Source organism: Camarhynchus parvulus, chromosome 1A (genome assembly GCF_901933205.1).
Source record: "Camarhynchus parvulus chromosome 1A, STF_HiC, whole genome shotgun sequence".
In the NCBI taxonomy this organism is placed as follows: Eukaryota; Metazoa; Chordata; class Aves; order Passeriformes; family Thraupidae; genus Camarhynchus; species Camarhynchus parvulus.
Window position 1 is genome coordinate 3,976,015 of NC_044586.1, and position 18,428 is coordinate 3,994,442.

The 18,428-nt window shown below is 42.4% G+C and overlaps 1 protein-coding gene across 5 annotated transcripts in view; it reads right to left on the bottom strand.

Moving 5' to 3' along the window:
• Positions 1-18,428, bottom strand: part of CALD1 (caldesmon 1) — a 171,568-nt gene that overhangs the window by 79,198 nt on the left and 73,942 nt on the right. For 4 of the 5 annotated variants that reach the window (XM_030960809.1, XM_030960808.1, XM_030960811.1 and 1 more), the window contains one exon: positions 3,958-4,069. In XM_030960809.1, coding sequence (XP_030816669.1) covers positions 3,958-4,028 — 71 coding nt within the window. In that variant the 5' untranslated portion in view covers positions 4,029-4,069. Of the gene's footprint in view, positions 1-3,957; positions 4,070-4,762; positions 5,020-18,428 lie in introns of those variants that run through there. The other variant, XM_030960810.1, reaches the window with a different exon arrangement.

Below are 18,428 nucleotides of genomic sequence, written 5' to 3' on the forward strand. Positions count from 1 at the left end.
CTGAAGTCTGCAGTAGTGATGCTCTGACAATGGAGCAAGTTGGATCAACTTCCTAGTATAAATAAAAAAAAAAATAAAATCAACAAATAAAAACCAAATACAAACAAAACAACAATCACACAAAGTGAAGCGAAAATTCATTGCTGGTACAATGGCAAGTCAGCCACTTGCAAATTTGAGGCTTAAGTGCTAAAGAGATTAACCTGAGAAATATTCTTTAGAGAGTTCAAGGGGCTTATTTTTGCTCTTGGTTAGGCTGAAGTCAAGAAATTAGGTCCATTGTCATTACAAGAAGTATTTCACCTCAATTTTTCAGAGCAGCAGACTGAAGTGGACCAGCAACATACTCAGAAAGCACCACCCCTGCAGACACACACAGACTCTACCCAGCTCCAGGCTAAATTCTTCCAGCATCAGTTACAACATCAAAATGACAAAACCCGATGGTTTTGTTCAAGAGAACATCTTTTACTGCCTAGGAAGAAGGCCCAAAGCAGCAGGTGGTATTTGTTTTTTCCCTTGCTGAAAGAAGTCAGTCCCCTGTGCTCCAATTCCACATGGGATTGTTCCTGTCAGCTACGTGCAGCTCACTCCTGTGACAGCCCTGACACTCCAGCACACAATGTACCCTGGGGCTGGGAAGGCAAAGCCTTCACCCAGCTCCTTCCAGGGCTGCCACTGCCTCATAAATCAACTGGCTGGAATAACTCAGGTAGGGCTTAATCCAAAGGCCACTGAAATCAGTGCAAAGCTTCCCTCTGGCCCCAGGCTGGTACTTCAGGGCTTTATAAAACCCAGGCACAGCAGTCCCCCTGCCCCTGGGGAGCAGCACAAAGCCAAAGCTTTGCCACAGAGCAGTTAAAGATGTAGCACATCCCATCATCCCAACAGCTGGAGGTTTTCCTTTTTTCCCCGACCTCACAGCAGATACAGAATGCTGCCAGATGGGCACAAGTTAACACTGCCATACTTTGTCCTGGCTTTCCCAGGCTGTGCCTGAAAAGTCTCCTTCCCCCCCGAGGTACCTGAGATGCTGGGTCCCTGCCAGGCTGAGCACATGCAATAAATCTGACAGCCTGGGAGAAAGCTGGACAACATCCCATATGTCTGCTGTTGGAAATGTGCCCCCTAGACAGGTCTGCAGCGCTGCTCCAAACACATTGATAGGCCTCCAGAGATCCAGAGAAATATAAATAGTTTAAAAAAATAACTCTGGCTGGACAACATTTCTGGGTGGGCACAGTGAGCCTGTGTGGGGAATCCAGAAAGTCTGGAGTACCTTGAAATTATAAGAACTTAAAATGCAAAAAAAAACCAAAAACACTTTGTTTTTGAGTTGGTGTCAATTTTATCATGAGTTGCCTCTACATGAACTACTAGCCACAGCACATACCAGGGGTGAAATGCAATGTTGGTCTTCAAAAGACAAAATGACTTCTCAGGATCAGTCCTAAGCATATGAACCCAGGAATACACAGCACAAAAAAGTATCATTTCCAACAATGAAAATGGAAAAAAACCCCAAAACACAAAGCCTAACATCAGATCTCAAGGACTGAGCTTACACTAAGCTTCTCCAAAGATTAAATAGCTGGACACGAGTGGCTCCAGCATCACAGGCACTTGGGAACCTGACAGCTTGTGTATCCTCACCACTCGCAACAGAGCCTCTGGCTCTGAAGAAGGCATGATAACACCAAGCCACTTGGGCATGTGGTGCAGGAGTCCATGCTGCTACATTTTCACCCCTCAGTCTTTCTTGGGCACAGCATCCTGCTAGAAAGACAGGCTTCCAATGGACATTTATCCCAGGAAAAGGCAAAATGCTGAGTTACAACGCTGCTGATGGAATGGCTGCTGGCATTTCTGGCTTTGCTGTTCTACTCAAAGCCTAAACAGTGTTTGGGAGACCTGGCAAGCATGTCACAGCCTACAGAGATATCCATCTCTCCATCTCCCAGCAGAAATGACTTCCACCAATGCTGGATTCCCCACAGCAAGGGTACAGCCCCCTGATGGGAGAGCTGGGGAAGTGGCCTCTGCTCAGAACATATGAAGGAGCATTTCCAACCTCCATGCTGCACAACCCACTTCATAAACCACCTGAAAGTGTTCAGAGGAAAGCCTGGCAAGCAGATTTCTGCAGCTTATGACATGTGAACGTGTTGTGGTCATATTATTAAAGGCAAAGATGATCCCCAAATCCCCAAAAATCTGGATTCGCCAAAACCAATGCAGCATCACATATTCATTTGTTAATAAGAGCCCCAGTGCTGCTGCCCTTCCCTCTGTGTGAGCCCTGCAATGGGGGCAGATGCTCAGCTCCTGCCCCACTTTGCCCTCTCTGGGGCAGGATTTGGGAGGTCCCAGCTCCCGGAGTCACATCCCAACTTGAGAATCAGGCTCTGTTATTGTTAAAGCAAACCAAAACTACAAAGTCCAGACTAAATTATTTTTAAGATCCTGAGATTTTTAAAGCAGTCTTGTGACTTTTAAGGGGTCTGACTCATTGTGCTTGAATGCTCGAAGCTGGCAGCAGCAAAGGGAGGACAGCAAGATTTAGCATACAGTAATTTATTGTTGAAAGCCTTCAACTGTGTGGGAAAGGGCATGGAGCACATCTGCAGTGATGAAGAGAAAAAGGGACATGGGCCCAAGCCCTTCCCCTCCAGCCAGGCTGCCACCAAGCTACCCTCTCCATGAAAGCAGCACACTAAACCCCAGCAAAGCACCCCAGACATGGGAAATCCCCTTCCCATGAGCAGGATGGGACACAGGTGACACCCTGGGCTTCAGCTCCAGGGATGGCAAGGGCAGAGCCCACTATTCCCAACCCTGGGGCTGTACCTGCCTGCCCAAACCAGCCACACCACAGGGCTGATGCCCAGGTCACCCTGCAGCCTCTGAACCCTCAACGAGAGCCTGGAGGTCTTCAAAGAGAAGCCAAGTGGCGTTTTTCTACAGAAAATCCCAAACTACAGCCCCTAACATCCTCCACAGACCACTCAAGGCCTCTATTCCCAGCAAACCCCAAGGTCTTGGCCTTTCCTTTAACATCTTTGCTCAAAGAAGAAGAAACAAAAATGAAGTCTCTATTCAGAATTAAGTACAAAAATTAGAACAAAATGTGCTTAAACCCAGCTTTTTTTTTTAATCAATGCAGTGTTAATGAGCTAAATCAAATTTTTTTATCACTGAAGACATTTCAAAAATAAATGGAGCCTTTCTCCCTGCTTATACCAGTGTAAATCACGAAATTTCATTAAAGCAAACAGAACTGTACAGGTGTAAAATGGGTTTAGTTAATGAAATGTCATTCCCAATATTGTCATGGTATTTCTTTCATAAATTGACATCATCATCATACCCACATCAAATTCTGCTCTCGTTTCACCAAAGTAAATCTGTGACAACTGATAGCAAATGCTGCTCTTGCTGCCCACATAAAGTGACTGTAAATGAATAAAAAGCAACAGGCAGTACAAACATAACAGCAACTGCCCAGTAATGGCAGACAATTCACACATATACTACATATACCAATTGTATCCCAGCTTTCAACTCATATATGATAACTTTACCTTTAGCATATATAATATCTGATATATAAATATCTGGCAAACACAATCCCTTCTGCACAGCACCCACACAGCATCTGAGGATGAGCTTTCCTTTCTCTGATTGCCATAGAAAACATAGAAATATTGCCATATTTCTATGCCATATTCCACCACCTTTGCTGTTTCCATTTATCCATGTAGCAAAATAACTAGGAGCCAGACATTTACAGCAGTCTAAGGAAATTAGGCAACACACACCCCACAATATTAACTAAAGCTGATTTTCTGGAACATATCTTTAGCACAAGGACTCTTTGGAAGATAAGGCAGAAATCTTCACAGCCACTGCTAATCAAAGGCCAGGCACCAGCACCATTTTCCAGCTGCAGTAACTCACCTCTCTGCTTCCAGGCGCATTTCCTCACGCTTTTGCCTCCTGAGCTCTCTGCGGCGTTCAAAGTCATCCATGGTGGGTGTTTAAGAGTTCCAAGCTCTGGGAAGATCCAAATCTAAAAGGGAGATGAGCACTTAGATGAGAGTGAAAGCACAAGGGATGCATCTAACCAACTGAGTCCATTTAGTTTTGCTTTGCTGCCTTAGCTTCGCTGTAACTATTTTCTTTTTCCATCAAAAAAACTCAACTTCCTCGGTATTGTTGAGATAAACAAGATTAATGAAATGTCTTGTAGAATAAACATAGCCCGTGCCTGCGTTTAGTTTCCTAGTTAAAATTAAATCAACATGCTTCAAGCAAGGACTGTATACATCTGCTAGCCACAGACTAGCTATTTGTAACGTCACAGGTCTTTTCCACTAACAAAAGCAACAATTCAGCAGGATTTTTAACTTCCAGCTTCCAATTTTTCACCGCAAGCAATAAAAGCACTGCACAAGAGGGTTCTTATTTTCTTTAGCTGCACAGATAATTAAAAGTTCTGCAGAAGTTAGTCCCCGGCCGGCTGTTCCCACCCCCATCTTCAGAAATGCAGAAAAAAAGAAAGCGAAGAAAAAACGAGAGAAGAAAGAAAAAGAAAAGAGAAAAGAGGAGGGAAAAAGGAAAAAGAAAGGGAAACAAGAAAAATAAGCCACTGCTTTTAAATACCAGCCAGGGGAAGTCAAACTATGTACAAATCCTGCTCAAAGAACGAAGAGCAGCAATCCTTTTTTTGTAGCTGAATCCGCGCGTTTTGCCCGTGCCCTACCTTCTTCTTTATGATTTAGTCCATGAAGTATTTTCCCCTTTACAGTTCTTCATATACAAAGCCTTCCCAGCCTCAGTTTATATCCCATCAAGCCGACTATTACAGAATTCCCCTGCAGCCCCCAAACCAAAAATGACTACCAGAAAAGGGAAAGCTGTTCTCTTTTTGTCCCTGCTTTGTTTACAGAGCTGTCAGTGGTTAGTTAAACTCTGCCTGGAATCTGGCATTTAAGGCCTGCTCTAAGATTGCTTCCTGTGCAGGGCTGGAGGCCTCAGCTTCCTCTGCAATCCCAGCCCCGGCGCTGCACTCGGAGCATTCCCACCCCCAAAATCCACTTTTCCCAGCCCCTCACTCCGCAGGGAAAGCCCAAAACTTCCAGAGGTGGCTCAGGAACTGCTTGCAGCTGCGGGCAAACCAAGCCAAGGTGCACTTGGGCATTATTTGAAGGGCTCTGTTTGCAGATGGAGATCTGTCTCGTGGCTTTATTTATGTTCCTGCCCACCGGGGCAACAGCCAAGTGCCCTCCCCATAAAATCACTGGCACCAGCAAAGCCTTGCTTGGCTTCAGGGAATTTGTGGCTTTTTCTGCCCCTTTATTTGGATTAAAACACTGCTGAGGGCAGGGGTTCTGTGGAGGTTATTTTATTAGTTTACTTTCCCTGGGGGTACTTTTCTTCTTGATTTGTTCCCAGATTGGGGGATTTAAATTTTTGATGTTGCTGATGCGATTTTCCTCGCATTTGTCTGGGGCTGTTTTGTGGAGATTCAAGGGAAAGATTAATTTTGCAAATCTGATAGAGACATTACAATTGCTGCCTTTTTATAAATTCAGTTAGACCATGCATCTAAAAAACAAGCTGTAAACAGATTTTTTTGCCAATCTTGTGTTTACTGTTAGTGCTGGGTACCCCTTGAAGAGCCCAGAACAGCAAATCTTCCATTTTCTCCCAAAAAGTGCTTCCATCTCAGCCCACATGTGCAGCTAAATCTGGCCCCAGTTTCTTTACTGGAGGACTGTGAGTTGCAGGGCTGATGTGGTTCCCCCCGGCTGGGAGACAAGGATCAAAGGAGGAATGGCACACTACAGAACAAGTTCAAAGCAGCACTCTGGGTTTCTGTGCAATGACAGTGTCCTCAGGAATTAAGACTTTACCAGGCAGCAGCATTTAGTCTGTGGAGCACAGTCACCATCAGGGATTTAAACAAAGAGTTGGCTGTTTGGATGACAGCTCACATGCTAGAAACAAGAATCCCAAAGCTTTTACCTGCTTTGCCTCCCCAAAGCAGATGTGCTTTGATATCTTTGATTTATGTGCACCTTCATCAGCTCCCACCCAGCCAGGCACATCCCTCTGGCACCTCTCAAGGCACAGACTTTCCTTCTGGGCTGCTCAAGGCCTTGTGCACCAGCATTACCCCCGTGCCCTCTCCAAATATCCCAGCCCATCCTCCACTGCTCTACATGGTCCTCAGCACCACCTCTCATCTCCAAAAGCTCGAGCTCTTCCCCGCTGAGGAAGTCTGAAGAGGATAATAACAACAAACCAGAACTATTCCTGTTCTTCCTCCCCTCTTTTCCTCCCCAGGAGCACTGGGGAGATTGCCCAGCAGTGATAAGGAGTTCCCTGATGCAGCAGATTTTCCCCATCCTCAGGATACTTTTCTGTCGCGCAGTGAAGATCAGATGGATGGATGCCTTGGGAGGATGTCAAGGGTTTATCCCAGTGGAGTGTCTCAAAGGACTGAGGCACAGCCACTGCATGACATTCAGAAAGCTTTCAATCCAAATCTCTCTTTCAAAACTCAGGAAGCCACTTGGGAAATGGAGTTCAGGTGAACTGTTTGACCTTTAGCTAGCAAGGCCATATTAGTGCAAGAAAAGGAGGCATCAGCCAGAAGGTTCACTTGAAGAAGTCAGCTATTCGGTGCTGTTCACTGTCTCCCAGAAATGACAAGATGTCTTTCACCTCTGAGAACCACTTGACAATAACAACTAAAATTTCTTCCCATTTCCACAAAAATATATAATATAATACAATACACATTATTATACATGGTATAAAATCTAAGATTCTCAGAAGACTCAGAAATTGTTTTACTTACTGATGTAGGTATCAATTATTAGAAGTGTTTTCAACAAGCCTTTTTTTTTTTAGTGTGCACATTTTAATGCTTCTTTTTTAAGATTAAAATTATTCATGAGTAAAAACATCCTGGGACAAAATGTAACACTCCACCAAGCTCCCCTCCATGGCCTGCCTTCAAAGCCACTTGGGAAAATGTCTCTCTGCATGACCTTCCAAAGTGTGCAAAGACATTTCATTTTTCTACTCTGATTGCATATTTATTTTCCTGTAACACTTATTTTTAATAAGTTGGTGTCAAACCAAAAAATTTCATTTTCTGAAAAGAGGAAAACTATTTCAAGAAAACTGTTACAAAAGCAATCCTTCTTCCAACCTCAAAAGGAAAAACTCCCTAGTTTTATTTTAAATGTAAATTTTGGGGCTTCAAATTAAAATGGAAAATATTTTTATATGTCAATTTATTTTTTTCCAAATTATTTTCAGGTATGTTTTTCATCAAATTCACCTAGACACCAATAAATTTTAAAGAAGCATAAATATATATATTTATTGAATAAATGTGGATGTCTGAAATTATTTGAGCAGTTCTACTCCCCTGGCATCCATACCTATGTGCAAATTACTGGAACATGGGCTACTCTTACAGTGTGAAAAGGTCCACCACTTACCATGTTGTTGTTTCTACTTCAAAACAAGACCCTGAGCATCTTTTCAGATTTTACACCAATGAAATAATCTGCAGTAAACTTGTGGGGGTTTTCCACCACCAGGTTCAAAAGAAGGACCTGTGAAGAATTTACCTGCACTGCCATGTTGCCTGAATCAGAATCACAGCAAAGTGTGTGCCCTGAAAATGTCATCTCTCCCCAAAAAATCCTTCACAAGCAATACCAGTCCCTCCCTCCCACTCTGCACCTCACATAATGCCTTTGGATCTTCAGCTGACTATGGTTTATTGCTAAAATTTGTTGAGTTTTTCATTGTCTTGCTAAAAAGTATTTTCTTCAAGGGCAGCCACATTTAATCCCTCCCAGAACAAAGCACACACATGCAAATCCCACACCCCCTTATGTCTCATCCCATGAGAGACTTTGAAAGTTTTGTCTTTTTTCTTCAAGCTTTCATCCAGGTAGAAAGCACATGGTAATTGCAAATATGTGACAAAGTATTTTACTAGTGCTTGGTGGGAATATGCCTTTTGAAAGCAAACAATAAATTGGCTGAGTAGAAATACACACACAACCATATAATTGTATAATCCAGTATGGAGAGCAGAATAGCCTCCTGCTCTGGCTCAGATTTAACACTGTCCTCACCCTATTCCCAGCACTGGTTTTAGTGACAACTCAGCATCCAGGGGGTCTTAAAAAGAGATGAGCCAGTCTGGCAGCAAGCAAAATGCAAACTACTACTCAGGTCTTTAACAAGAAATGTCTTTCAAGACCTTCCAGTCACCTTTCCATTACACTGCAGGAGCTCCCAGGCTCTGATGTTTTGGCTGAACTTCTACACCAGCTTCAACCTGGCTGGGCCAAGAAACTTCAAACAAAAGCAAATTCCCTGACATGACACAGCCATGCACTGCACTGATGCCTCAGGTTTAGCTTTTATATTTTTCAGATTCTGTGCTGCTTTAGTGTGTGGGTCTGAGCTTCACATTAGGGGATGGTGAACTCTGTGCACAGAGCAGGGAGACAAAACAATTCCTTCTCTAGCTGGGGACCAGCTAATCCAAATTTCAGGCCCAAAAGTACAAACGTGGGCTGAAGAGAGAAAAACAAGCAGGATGGGACTTCATAACCTAAAGCTGGAATGGGACAATGAACTGCAAGATGCAAATGGAGCAGAACTGATCAAAGGGAGAGACCCTGTGCCCGGCTGTGCATTTTGGGACCATTTTGGTTCATCTTGGGTGCAGCCCTGGCTGGGCTCTTGTGCTGCCCATGGAGGAGATCCTTTGAATAAATCCCTGCTTTATTCTGTAACTCCATCCAGCCTCTGTTGTAGCTCAGCCCTCACAAGGCACCAGCTACAAGGCTCTGTGCTGCCCATGCCTGGTGACTGCATCACACAAGCACATTCCATCTTATTTCTCTCTTCGTACAACAGCAAATTTCCCAATTTCCTCATTCACCTGAAGGGAAGCAAGAGGATTTGGCCTAAGTTTCCTTGTAACAAGAGAAATCTGCTGAATTTCCCATCCTATCTCAAGACCTCTGCATGCTGTGCCTCAGGTGTGTCCCCTCCCTTTCTGTGCCCAACAAGCCTCTCAGGATGGTGAATAAAGGTGGGATACCAGCACAGGCCCATCCTGCACAATCCCAGTTCTGCAGGATCTGGTAGAAATTTCAGGACCCTTCCAAGCGCAGCTACACAAAGTTTTCTTCCCATTGTCATGGTTTGGCATGAGAGACATTTAGGGAAGTGATGCAAAGCTTTGCCAGCCATGACACCCATGTGCTTGCAATTAAACATTTGATTGTCGTCTGACCTGTCCTCACTGCAGGATCAGGTGGTGACAGAAGACCTAAGTTGTTGCTGTCATTGCCCTCCGTATTTTTCTTAATACTACCACCAAAAGCATCAAATTTCCTATTAAATTTTGACTTAAACCAAGAGTGCATTCAGCTTCGTGACTTGCACTCCATTAATCCAAGTGTCCCATTTTCCCATTTTTGTCCACTTCAGGAGGCTCAAAGCCCTGGTGTCAAAGCATGGACCTTCCAAAGGTCAGAAAAGGACTGGTCAGTGAGAAGCACAAAGGATATTTCGCATTAGCTGGCTAAATGCCATGACATGCGCTGTATCCCTAAGACTACCATTGCCCTTTCTTTCTACCTCCTCCACCTCAGAAGTGAAAACATAACCTCTCAATTGCCCCTTTTGAAGCTAAAAGCAACTCAGCAAGCAACACTCATTGTCTAAATGTGACTTGTTTAATCTGGCACCCGTGAAATGCAGGTATGACAAGCATTCTACTGCAATATCTGGGAGAATTAGAGTTCCTTAATCTATCTTCAGTCAAAACAAATAAATGTGTTTTTTATTAAAATCTGTCAGAAAACATTTGGAAATTATTTTCACTGCTCCCCTATTAATTCTGCTTTAGAAGCATTCAGTGCCACTCAGGTCTTTTAGAAACAGGCATGACTTCATTTAAATCAAAAGGTGGAGTTCAAAGGATTGATTTCTCCTTTGTCACACCTCGTGCATGCTCCTTCTTTAATCTAAGATGTTAGATATCACTGGAATCATATACTACCAACAGTAAGGCTCCATAAATTAATTTTCAATGTTCCTTTCATGCAAAACCACATCTGCAATTGTTTCTGTAAATTTGGCCAAGCATTCATGTTGACTGCAGAAAATAAACTCTTGTACATATACATATATACACACATACCCACAAACCTATATCAAGCAGCTTTATTCCTTCCCAAACAGAATAGCTCATTTTGGGATTTGAGGCAAAATAAATACACTAGGTCACATGAACACAGTTTGATTCCTATGTAGCTGTTCCTTGTTTCATCTGACCACGCTTCTTAGGACTTGCAAGGGCAATTCATCAATGGCAAACCAACCTTGGCATAAGAAAATCAAACTTTGGTGTTTTCTCAAGGTCCCTGTTTCAGTTCTTCAAACTTTTCACTTACAGCTATTTCCAAACTGACTTTATGAGAAGAAGGCAGTCAATTACAAAGAATTTCAACATGGAAATCAAACCCCCCATCTGTTACAACCTCTGCTTTTGGTATGAATTACATTTTCCATCTCATCTTCCATGGCAGTGAAAGAAGCTCATGTACATTGGTGGGGCATCTGCAAACCTGATGAATAGATTAATGAACACCTCTGTGGCAACCTGACCAAAAATCTGCAGTGATTATACAGAACAGATTCCCAGCTGATGCTTTGCAAGCTACTGGTGGCCCAAAGGACCAGGCCATGGTCCAAACCCTCAATTGCAGTAGGTACTGAACAGGTTTCACCAGCCCTGCCTGCAGCACAGGCTGCCAAAGTGTATGTCACAAATGTTCTTGAAGGTGCCAGGCCCTGTGACAGCTCCTGCTGCTACAGAACCACATGAAAATGTTGGCAGGGAGCTTTTTATGGAATTTTGTTCCTGCCAGAGTTCACTTCTTGGGTTGATGCCTTTTCAGGACTACCTAAAACCAGAGGCCAGACAAAGTTAAGGGACTAAAAAGCCCTTCATAAATACATAAATAAATAAATAAATAAAATTAATAAAAAAATAAATTTATTGAAGGGCCTTTAGGTACTCTTAGGGCAGACAAAGCCCACCCAGGGGCTACACCCAAAAATGGACAATGGGTCACAGGTTTTCATATTTTTATAAATTTTGTCCATTTGCATATCGGGGGTTAATCTTCCAATTACAGCTTAAACAGGTGTCAGCAAACATTGGTGCTGCTGCCGCAGCAGGAGCTCTCATTTCAGAGCCAGCCAGTTGCAGTGGAAAGTCCCCATTTATCTTTACTCCCTTTGGCAGGCTGACTGCCATTTCCACTCCTCTTCCTCCTTCCTTCCTCTCCTTTCCTCTACTGCACATTGACTTAAGGGCCAGGCAGAGCTTTCTCTTGACATTTGGATTTGCATGTACTGGTCCCACCCCTGATCTCTGTGACATTTGTCTATCATTTCCCATTAGCAGAAGAAGGAAGGAACAGGACATAGCTGGAAGCTGCTGGCATAGCCACTGGTTCTCATGGCAGGAGGATCAACCCTTGACTCTCCCCTCCAAGTGTCCTCTGAATTATTTCAAATATGTGGTCCCCAAAGATCAGAAGGTACTGAAATATTATTCATACACAAGCTAGAGTTGAAATCTTGGTCCTGTTGGAATTCTTGGCACATTGCCCAGAGACTTCAATCAGGACTGGATTCCACCCTCACAGGCCAGATTCCTCTAATATGCACAATGGAAGCTCCATGGGCATACTCTGCATGCCAGAAGCTCGGTGTAGTCTCAGATTTTGCCAATATAGGCTGCTTCATGCTCTTGTACCTTTATGCACACACATGCAAAGGCAGAATTGCTTTTACTCTCGCAACCCTTACTTGTGGGAAATGAGTTATTTTTACATGTACCATTACCACTGAGGGAACACTCAGCCTTTGCTGCAGATACAAAGTGCAGTAAAAGCTTCATTGCCCTTTACCAATGTTTAACCATAAGTCAGAATAACGCAGGTAATGATGATAAGGCAAAACACAAAGAAACAGAAAAGATTTTGTAGTCCACAAAGCCATTTGTAAAAGTGCTTCATCCCCAAATGAGCTCTGACTTGTGTTCACTTCTTCCTGCAATCAAACACTTGGAAGCAAGCTCATGGGCTATCATCCAATAGTTACTCTTGCCTTTTATCTGCTTCTACCAGCAAAGATCTTCATTTTGATAAATAATCACAAGATTAGTGCAGTTCTTGCCCTGTTAAATGACAATGCCAATTTCCCACTGATTTCTACTAGGAAAAAACACCAAAACCACAGAGAATGGAAAAGAGTATCACACAGGCAGAAGCAGCTGCACAACTGTGGAGAAGCTTCACCAATTCATTTCCCAAATGTATTTGTTTCCAAACAGGTTTTACAAATGTCTTAGCATTCTATTTACACACTTTCTCTGTATCTTTCAGGTCTTGAATTAAAAGGCTAAGGCAATGCCATTAAAAATAACGAAATGTTTGAACAAATCTTAAGGTGAGGTTCCAACAGCAATATTCACTCAGCCAGGCTTCAGACTCCACATGTTTTCTGGAACGTGTTTCAAAACAGAAAATCATGATACATTAAGCTACATAGTCAGTCATAAAACAGTAATAGAAAATAATATGAAGGTACAATGCAGCCAGCTTACTGTGGCTTCAGTTTTGTGTTTTCAACCCTTTTTGTGCTAGAACATGCAGCTCCAGGATCCAGCTCTAGGATCAACTCTAATGAGAGTTGAGGGAGTCTCTGTTGCTTGCTCTATTGAGCCAACACCAAGCAACAATACTAGGTTTTAGACATCAGCCCTGCATTTCTAAAGAAAATAGAAATATGACCAAAAAACCACAACACAAGCAAAGTTCTTTGGTTTGCTGATGCTTAACTAGCTTTCCCCTAAGAGACACTGAGTATTTTGAATCCAACCAGTTCCTTGGAAGAAATGAATCATAAATTTTCAAGGTGCTGCCAGTTGCTTTTAAACTTCAACGCATCTTCCCGCCCAATATCTTTACACTTAGACCAAAACAACACATGTCACCATGACAGACACATTGCAGCTGAAAGGCCAGTTATTCCATGGCAGAACATCATGGAAATCTCTAGAATTCCACCTGGCATGGATCCAGCTGCAGAAATTTCTGTTGGGCTTTTCCAGCTCACACTTCTGGTCATCTTTAAAAATGAAACCCAGATTGTTTCCTGCCAAGTAGGTCCATTAATTTATCTCTAATGAGCAGCAGTTCCATGTCATTTTGGCTGAAAGCTGAAGCAGGAGGTCAGTCCTGGCTTTAAAGAGGTAAAGCAGGGCAGCCAAAACACAAAGCCTTTCAACATGACCATGCAAACAGGGTATATGTACAAAATAGATGTATGTCCCTCAAAGTCTACATTATAAACCCCCACTATAGGCTGAGTTTAGCTGAAAACAAGGAAACAAACAATGTCACCAAACCAGAAGACCCAAAAACAGTGAGGATTTGGCCTGGCTCAGAGTCAAATAAGACAGGTGAGACCTGACAGTGTCCTGTGCCCCACACAGACACACATAAATGCTTTGTATTAAAGTGACAAAAGAAAGTTAGGCTTGAGCACTGCATAAAGCCAATAAATTTTCAAAATGTTTCATTTATTTAGGAACAGCGCCTCAGATATCTGTGTGGTCCACAGGAAAAAAAAAAAAAAAAAAAAAAAAAATCCATCAAATAAATAGGTGGAGGGGGGGAAAATAAATATAATTTCTGTACTAAATGTTACCTACTACCATTTCCTAAATCCTCTTCCACAAGTTTCCTAAACCCCTATGGGCTCTCCTCCAGCCTCCCCTGCTGCCATGTAATTCCACCCAGCTCAGACTGAGACACAGAGCACACATGACTGCTCGCAGTGTAAGTTCTGGGCACCAAAGGCACATGAAGCCCCTTTTTCACAGCCACAGGGTGCAGTTGGATGTGTGCAGAGAAGAATCAAGCCAAAGTCCCAGATGATAACACTTGCAAACTTACAATGCATACTCCAGATTTAAAAAAAAAAAAAAAAAACACACTAACCAGAAAATAGCTTGCACCCTTAAGGAGAACAAAGAAAATAAAATCCATATCTGAAAATCATAAACAAACCACCAGATTTTTCAATGCTTACCTGAATCTAATAAAACCTTTACAACTTGTAAATACTGACAAGCGTCACTTCAGATCCTGTTAAAGGAGTCCCTTAAACATAAAAGACAGGTTGCTCTCTAGTTAAATCCTTTCTCCCTTGCTTTTCCACTACTGAAAGTAATTGAAAACAGAAGACATGCATCTTGGTGCAGCCTGACTTTTCAGGAAGTGTAAGTGTAATTATTTACATCGCACTGCGCACAAAGTTTGCTCTCAGTTGCACCCATCTACCTTCACACAAAGCCAATTAAAATCCAAATGCATCAACACTTAAAGTCGCATAAAATAAATGAACCTATTAGGTGATACCATCTGCAAGACACCCCTAATAAAATCCACATAAAGATAGCACCAGTTTTCTTAGCCAGAGAGTGCTGCACAAGACACAAATTCATAATGTGCAAACCCATAATATTACTTCAAAGAAAATGGTGTCACAAACAACATTATAAAAACACTGCCCAAAGCAAGGTGTTGTATAGGGAATACATGTGATTTCAAAGCCTGAACAATGTGCACATACCTCAAAGAGAGCACACCCAGGGAACAAATCTGAATTTTTACCATCTTTGCTACTGCTTTAAGTCCATATTGTTTTGGTATTTATATTGAAAAGGAGACAGAAATATCTTTGGAGATGACTAAGCAGTTTCTTGATTTCTATTAAGCACCAAAAAGCAGCCTTGCCAATTTATCCATATTTAAGTTTCTACAACTTAATATAAACTCACTTCCAAGAACTACATAGGTCTTCTTAAAGTATGTGCAGCAAGAAGTCAATGCTGTGCCAGCTGGCAGATTAAACAAGCCATTAAATAGGCTCCTACTGAATTTAAAGGATTGTTTTTCATCTTTTCGCTCTCTTCTCCTCCACATCCAGATGTATTATTTAGGGGATATTTTCCAGTACCGGTAGAAAAAGTCAAAGAAATGCCCTTGGCACATAATGAGTTTTCCCTCCAATGTGGTCTCCTGCTGCACTTGGAATTTATTCCATTACTGTATGGCTTGCAGTGGTCCCAGAATACCTCTGACTATGAGGAAAATGTGTTTGGGTAGGTATGGTTCGTCATTTGAAAGCAGGGACATATGGGGTGATGTCCCATTGTGCCATCCCACATCCTTCAGCCCCCCGGGCAGGAGAACAGTGCTGCTCCCTACACATCATAGCTCAGAAAGGAAGAGTCAACCAGGACTAAGGGTAAAGCCACCAGCCTGTCCTTGGGTTGGCAGAGAAGCTCATTTCTCTGCAGTTCCTGCAGAACTCAGTGATAAGGATCAAAAACCAGCTCTATTAAAACCCTTCATAGGACAGAGGTCTTCAGCATTTCATTTTTCCCTCAGAAGTTCAGTCTTAAAGTTATCTGATGTGGAAGAGGTTTTACAGCCACTTCTGTGAGCCAGAGGGAAGTTTGATAAGAGGATCCATGTTTGCCCCTGAAAGAATTTCCTACCAAGGTCATTGACGTAGAAACCAAGAAAGAAGGATGAATCAGAGAAACCTATGACTGTCTATTCCAATGAGCACTTTGTCTTTCCTGACCAATGACCAAAAGTGTAAACTCCTGAGTTTTGTAAGAATGTATAAAAACCATGCATTCTATAATAAAAACAGGATTTGAAGCCTTCTGAAAATGGAGTGTTGCTTTGTATTGTGACCATCTCAACTACGACAATCTGAGCTTCCTGATCCAGCAGGATTCAGAGGATCAATGAGTCTAGAACACAGATATTAAACCAGCCCAGGTGTCATATACAAAGGGAAAAAAAAAGCTAAATAGCATTATTTCAGATAAAAATGTCCATATTTAAGACTTCCAGACAAATCATCCTAAAAGATCCCAGCTGCATCTGCTCCCTGCGGCCATTTCAGGCTGACTGGAACTACAGGCAACTGAAGGAGCAGCAGTGGCTTATGAAATGCCTGATAAATAATTTTACAAAAATTTAAATTTTCAGGCCTCTCTCAGTATTTCAATTCCCAGGTAGTAAAAAGGTGCTCAGTCCCATAAGCCTGCTACTGAACAAGAAAAGCAAGAAGGGCTTAAAACCAAGAATAGGCACACAAGGAGAGGCTAGGATAGCCAGCACTGGAACTTGCCCATGGCTTGGAGCACCTCCTTTCCCAGGGCAAGCAGCCCCTCCAGGCTGGTCCCACAAGGAGAGTGAACCCCTTTGCTCCCAGCCAGACCCAGAGAACATCCTGGCCCCTGCAATGATTTCAGCATTTGGCTCCAGCAGGGTGTGATTTGCCAGAATTGTTCTGGGGGTCACAAACATCCCCGCTCCCTTCTGGAGGGGTAGTTTAGTTATTAATTGCAAAAGCTGAAGTGTAAAAACCTGTGTTTTGCATGTATTCTTTGTTTCTAATCCCCAGTATCCGTAAGGGGACTTCCTCACTTGGCTAGCAGTCGGGATTCATTAGACCTTTTATGATGATTCTTTCTGTTGTGCAGATATATGATGAATCTCAGATGTTTAAATAGCGTATAACAGTGCTCCATTGACCTTGCTGAGTACAGTTGGAGGGGAAAAAGGTAATTTTCCTCAAAGAAATGTTAAAAATGTGTCTCCACTATAGCCCAGATGCAGAGGATAAAGAAACTCCAGAGGGATTAAAATATTTTAGATTAATTTGGAAGAAGGCCACATTGTGTAAAGCCTGGTTAGTTTGGGCCTTTCCAATTCCACGCCGTAATAAACAAACCCATTTAAACTGCATTTGTTAGAAGGAATGTTTTACAGAAAAAAAAAAATCCCCCAAAGCAGTTGTAACTCAAATGACCTCCAGTTCTGTATTCTCTCCTTACTGCCTAAAGAACAAACACATGTACAATATATTCTAGCCAGAGTTTGGGCAGTTGCTGCATGATTCATACTGCTTGAAAATGAAATCATTTAAGTAAAGGGATTCTGGCTCCCTCAAGCAAGGTTTTAAAACTGAAGCAAGGTTGGTTTTGGAGCCAGCTTCCATGCTTTGAAGACCATTGCTTATAGATTTTTGCTTTGGGCTGGGTGGAAGAAATTAAAAGATGAAAGTAAATTGAAATCAAGAGATGGAAAGAAAGGGGAAAAGGGGTGGAAAGAAAAGAACCTTTAAGATCAATACAGATATGTAAGAATGAACCTAATGTTCAGCATGTCACTGACTGGCAGTAGCAAATCCTTAAATGTTGACTCACTTTCAAGGTCAAATTTGACCCATTTTACTGCTACAGAATAGAGGTTTTGCTCCCTCCAAAGGGAAAACTCAGATTCTAAATAACCATAACAAATAAAGATTTGCTGACCCTCACAAGTTAATCCAGTTGAGACACAAATGACCATGAGGGTAGCAGTGCACCAGCCAGAGGGGTAACAAAATGAAACACCCACACTTGAGTCATCTTGAATAATCAGCATCTTCAAAACAGTGGGAACTTTAAATAAAGGAATTTTCCTTATCATCAACCATAAATCTCAGAGTAACCCAACTTTAGGAATAACTTGACATGTGGATAAAGAGGCTTCTCCAGAAGCCCCAGGTCTCCTTGTGCTGTTGAAATGACACCCAAATACTTCCCTGCAACCCAATCACTGCACAAATTGCTTGCCCCAGAGGATGGGAGGCAGCTGGCACATCTGAGTACAAACTTCCCTCTCCCAAACACCCAAAAGAGCCAATATTATTTATTATTTCACCACTGAATGTCAGCATCTTGGAGAACAATATGGCAACTTGAAGCTCAGAACAATACAACTCAATAGTTTAGAACTCAAAATGAGGGGGGAAAGTTGTTTTCATTAAAAGGCATGCATTTTCAGATAATAAAAATATTAAATTCTAGGATTTGGGGGCTAACATCCCTTCTCACATCTTACATCATGGCCCTAAAACTCAACTGTGATGATGGCTTCTGCAGCTATCACACATTTGATAGCGCACAGTTTTCTTGCTAAAATGCTGCCTGTTTCAGTTCTCCATGTCATTTTTCCTCTGGGTTGTTTCTTCCCATTTGTGATTAACACGTTTCTCTAGCATCTCACATACATTTTCACTTTGGCTGCTTCTATAGCCAGCCCTGTGCTCCAATTCTCAGCCTCCTTGCATGGATGGAGGGGATACATTAAGCTCTCCTTGGAGATACTCCAGGTTTGCAAGGATATAACCATAAGGAGAAAGCTGGCTAAGGGGACTCTTACATCAAC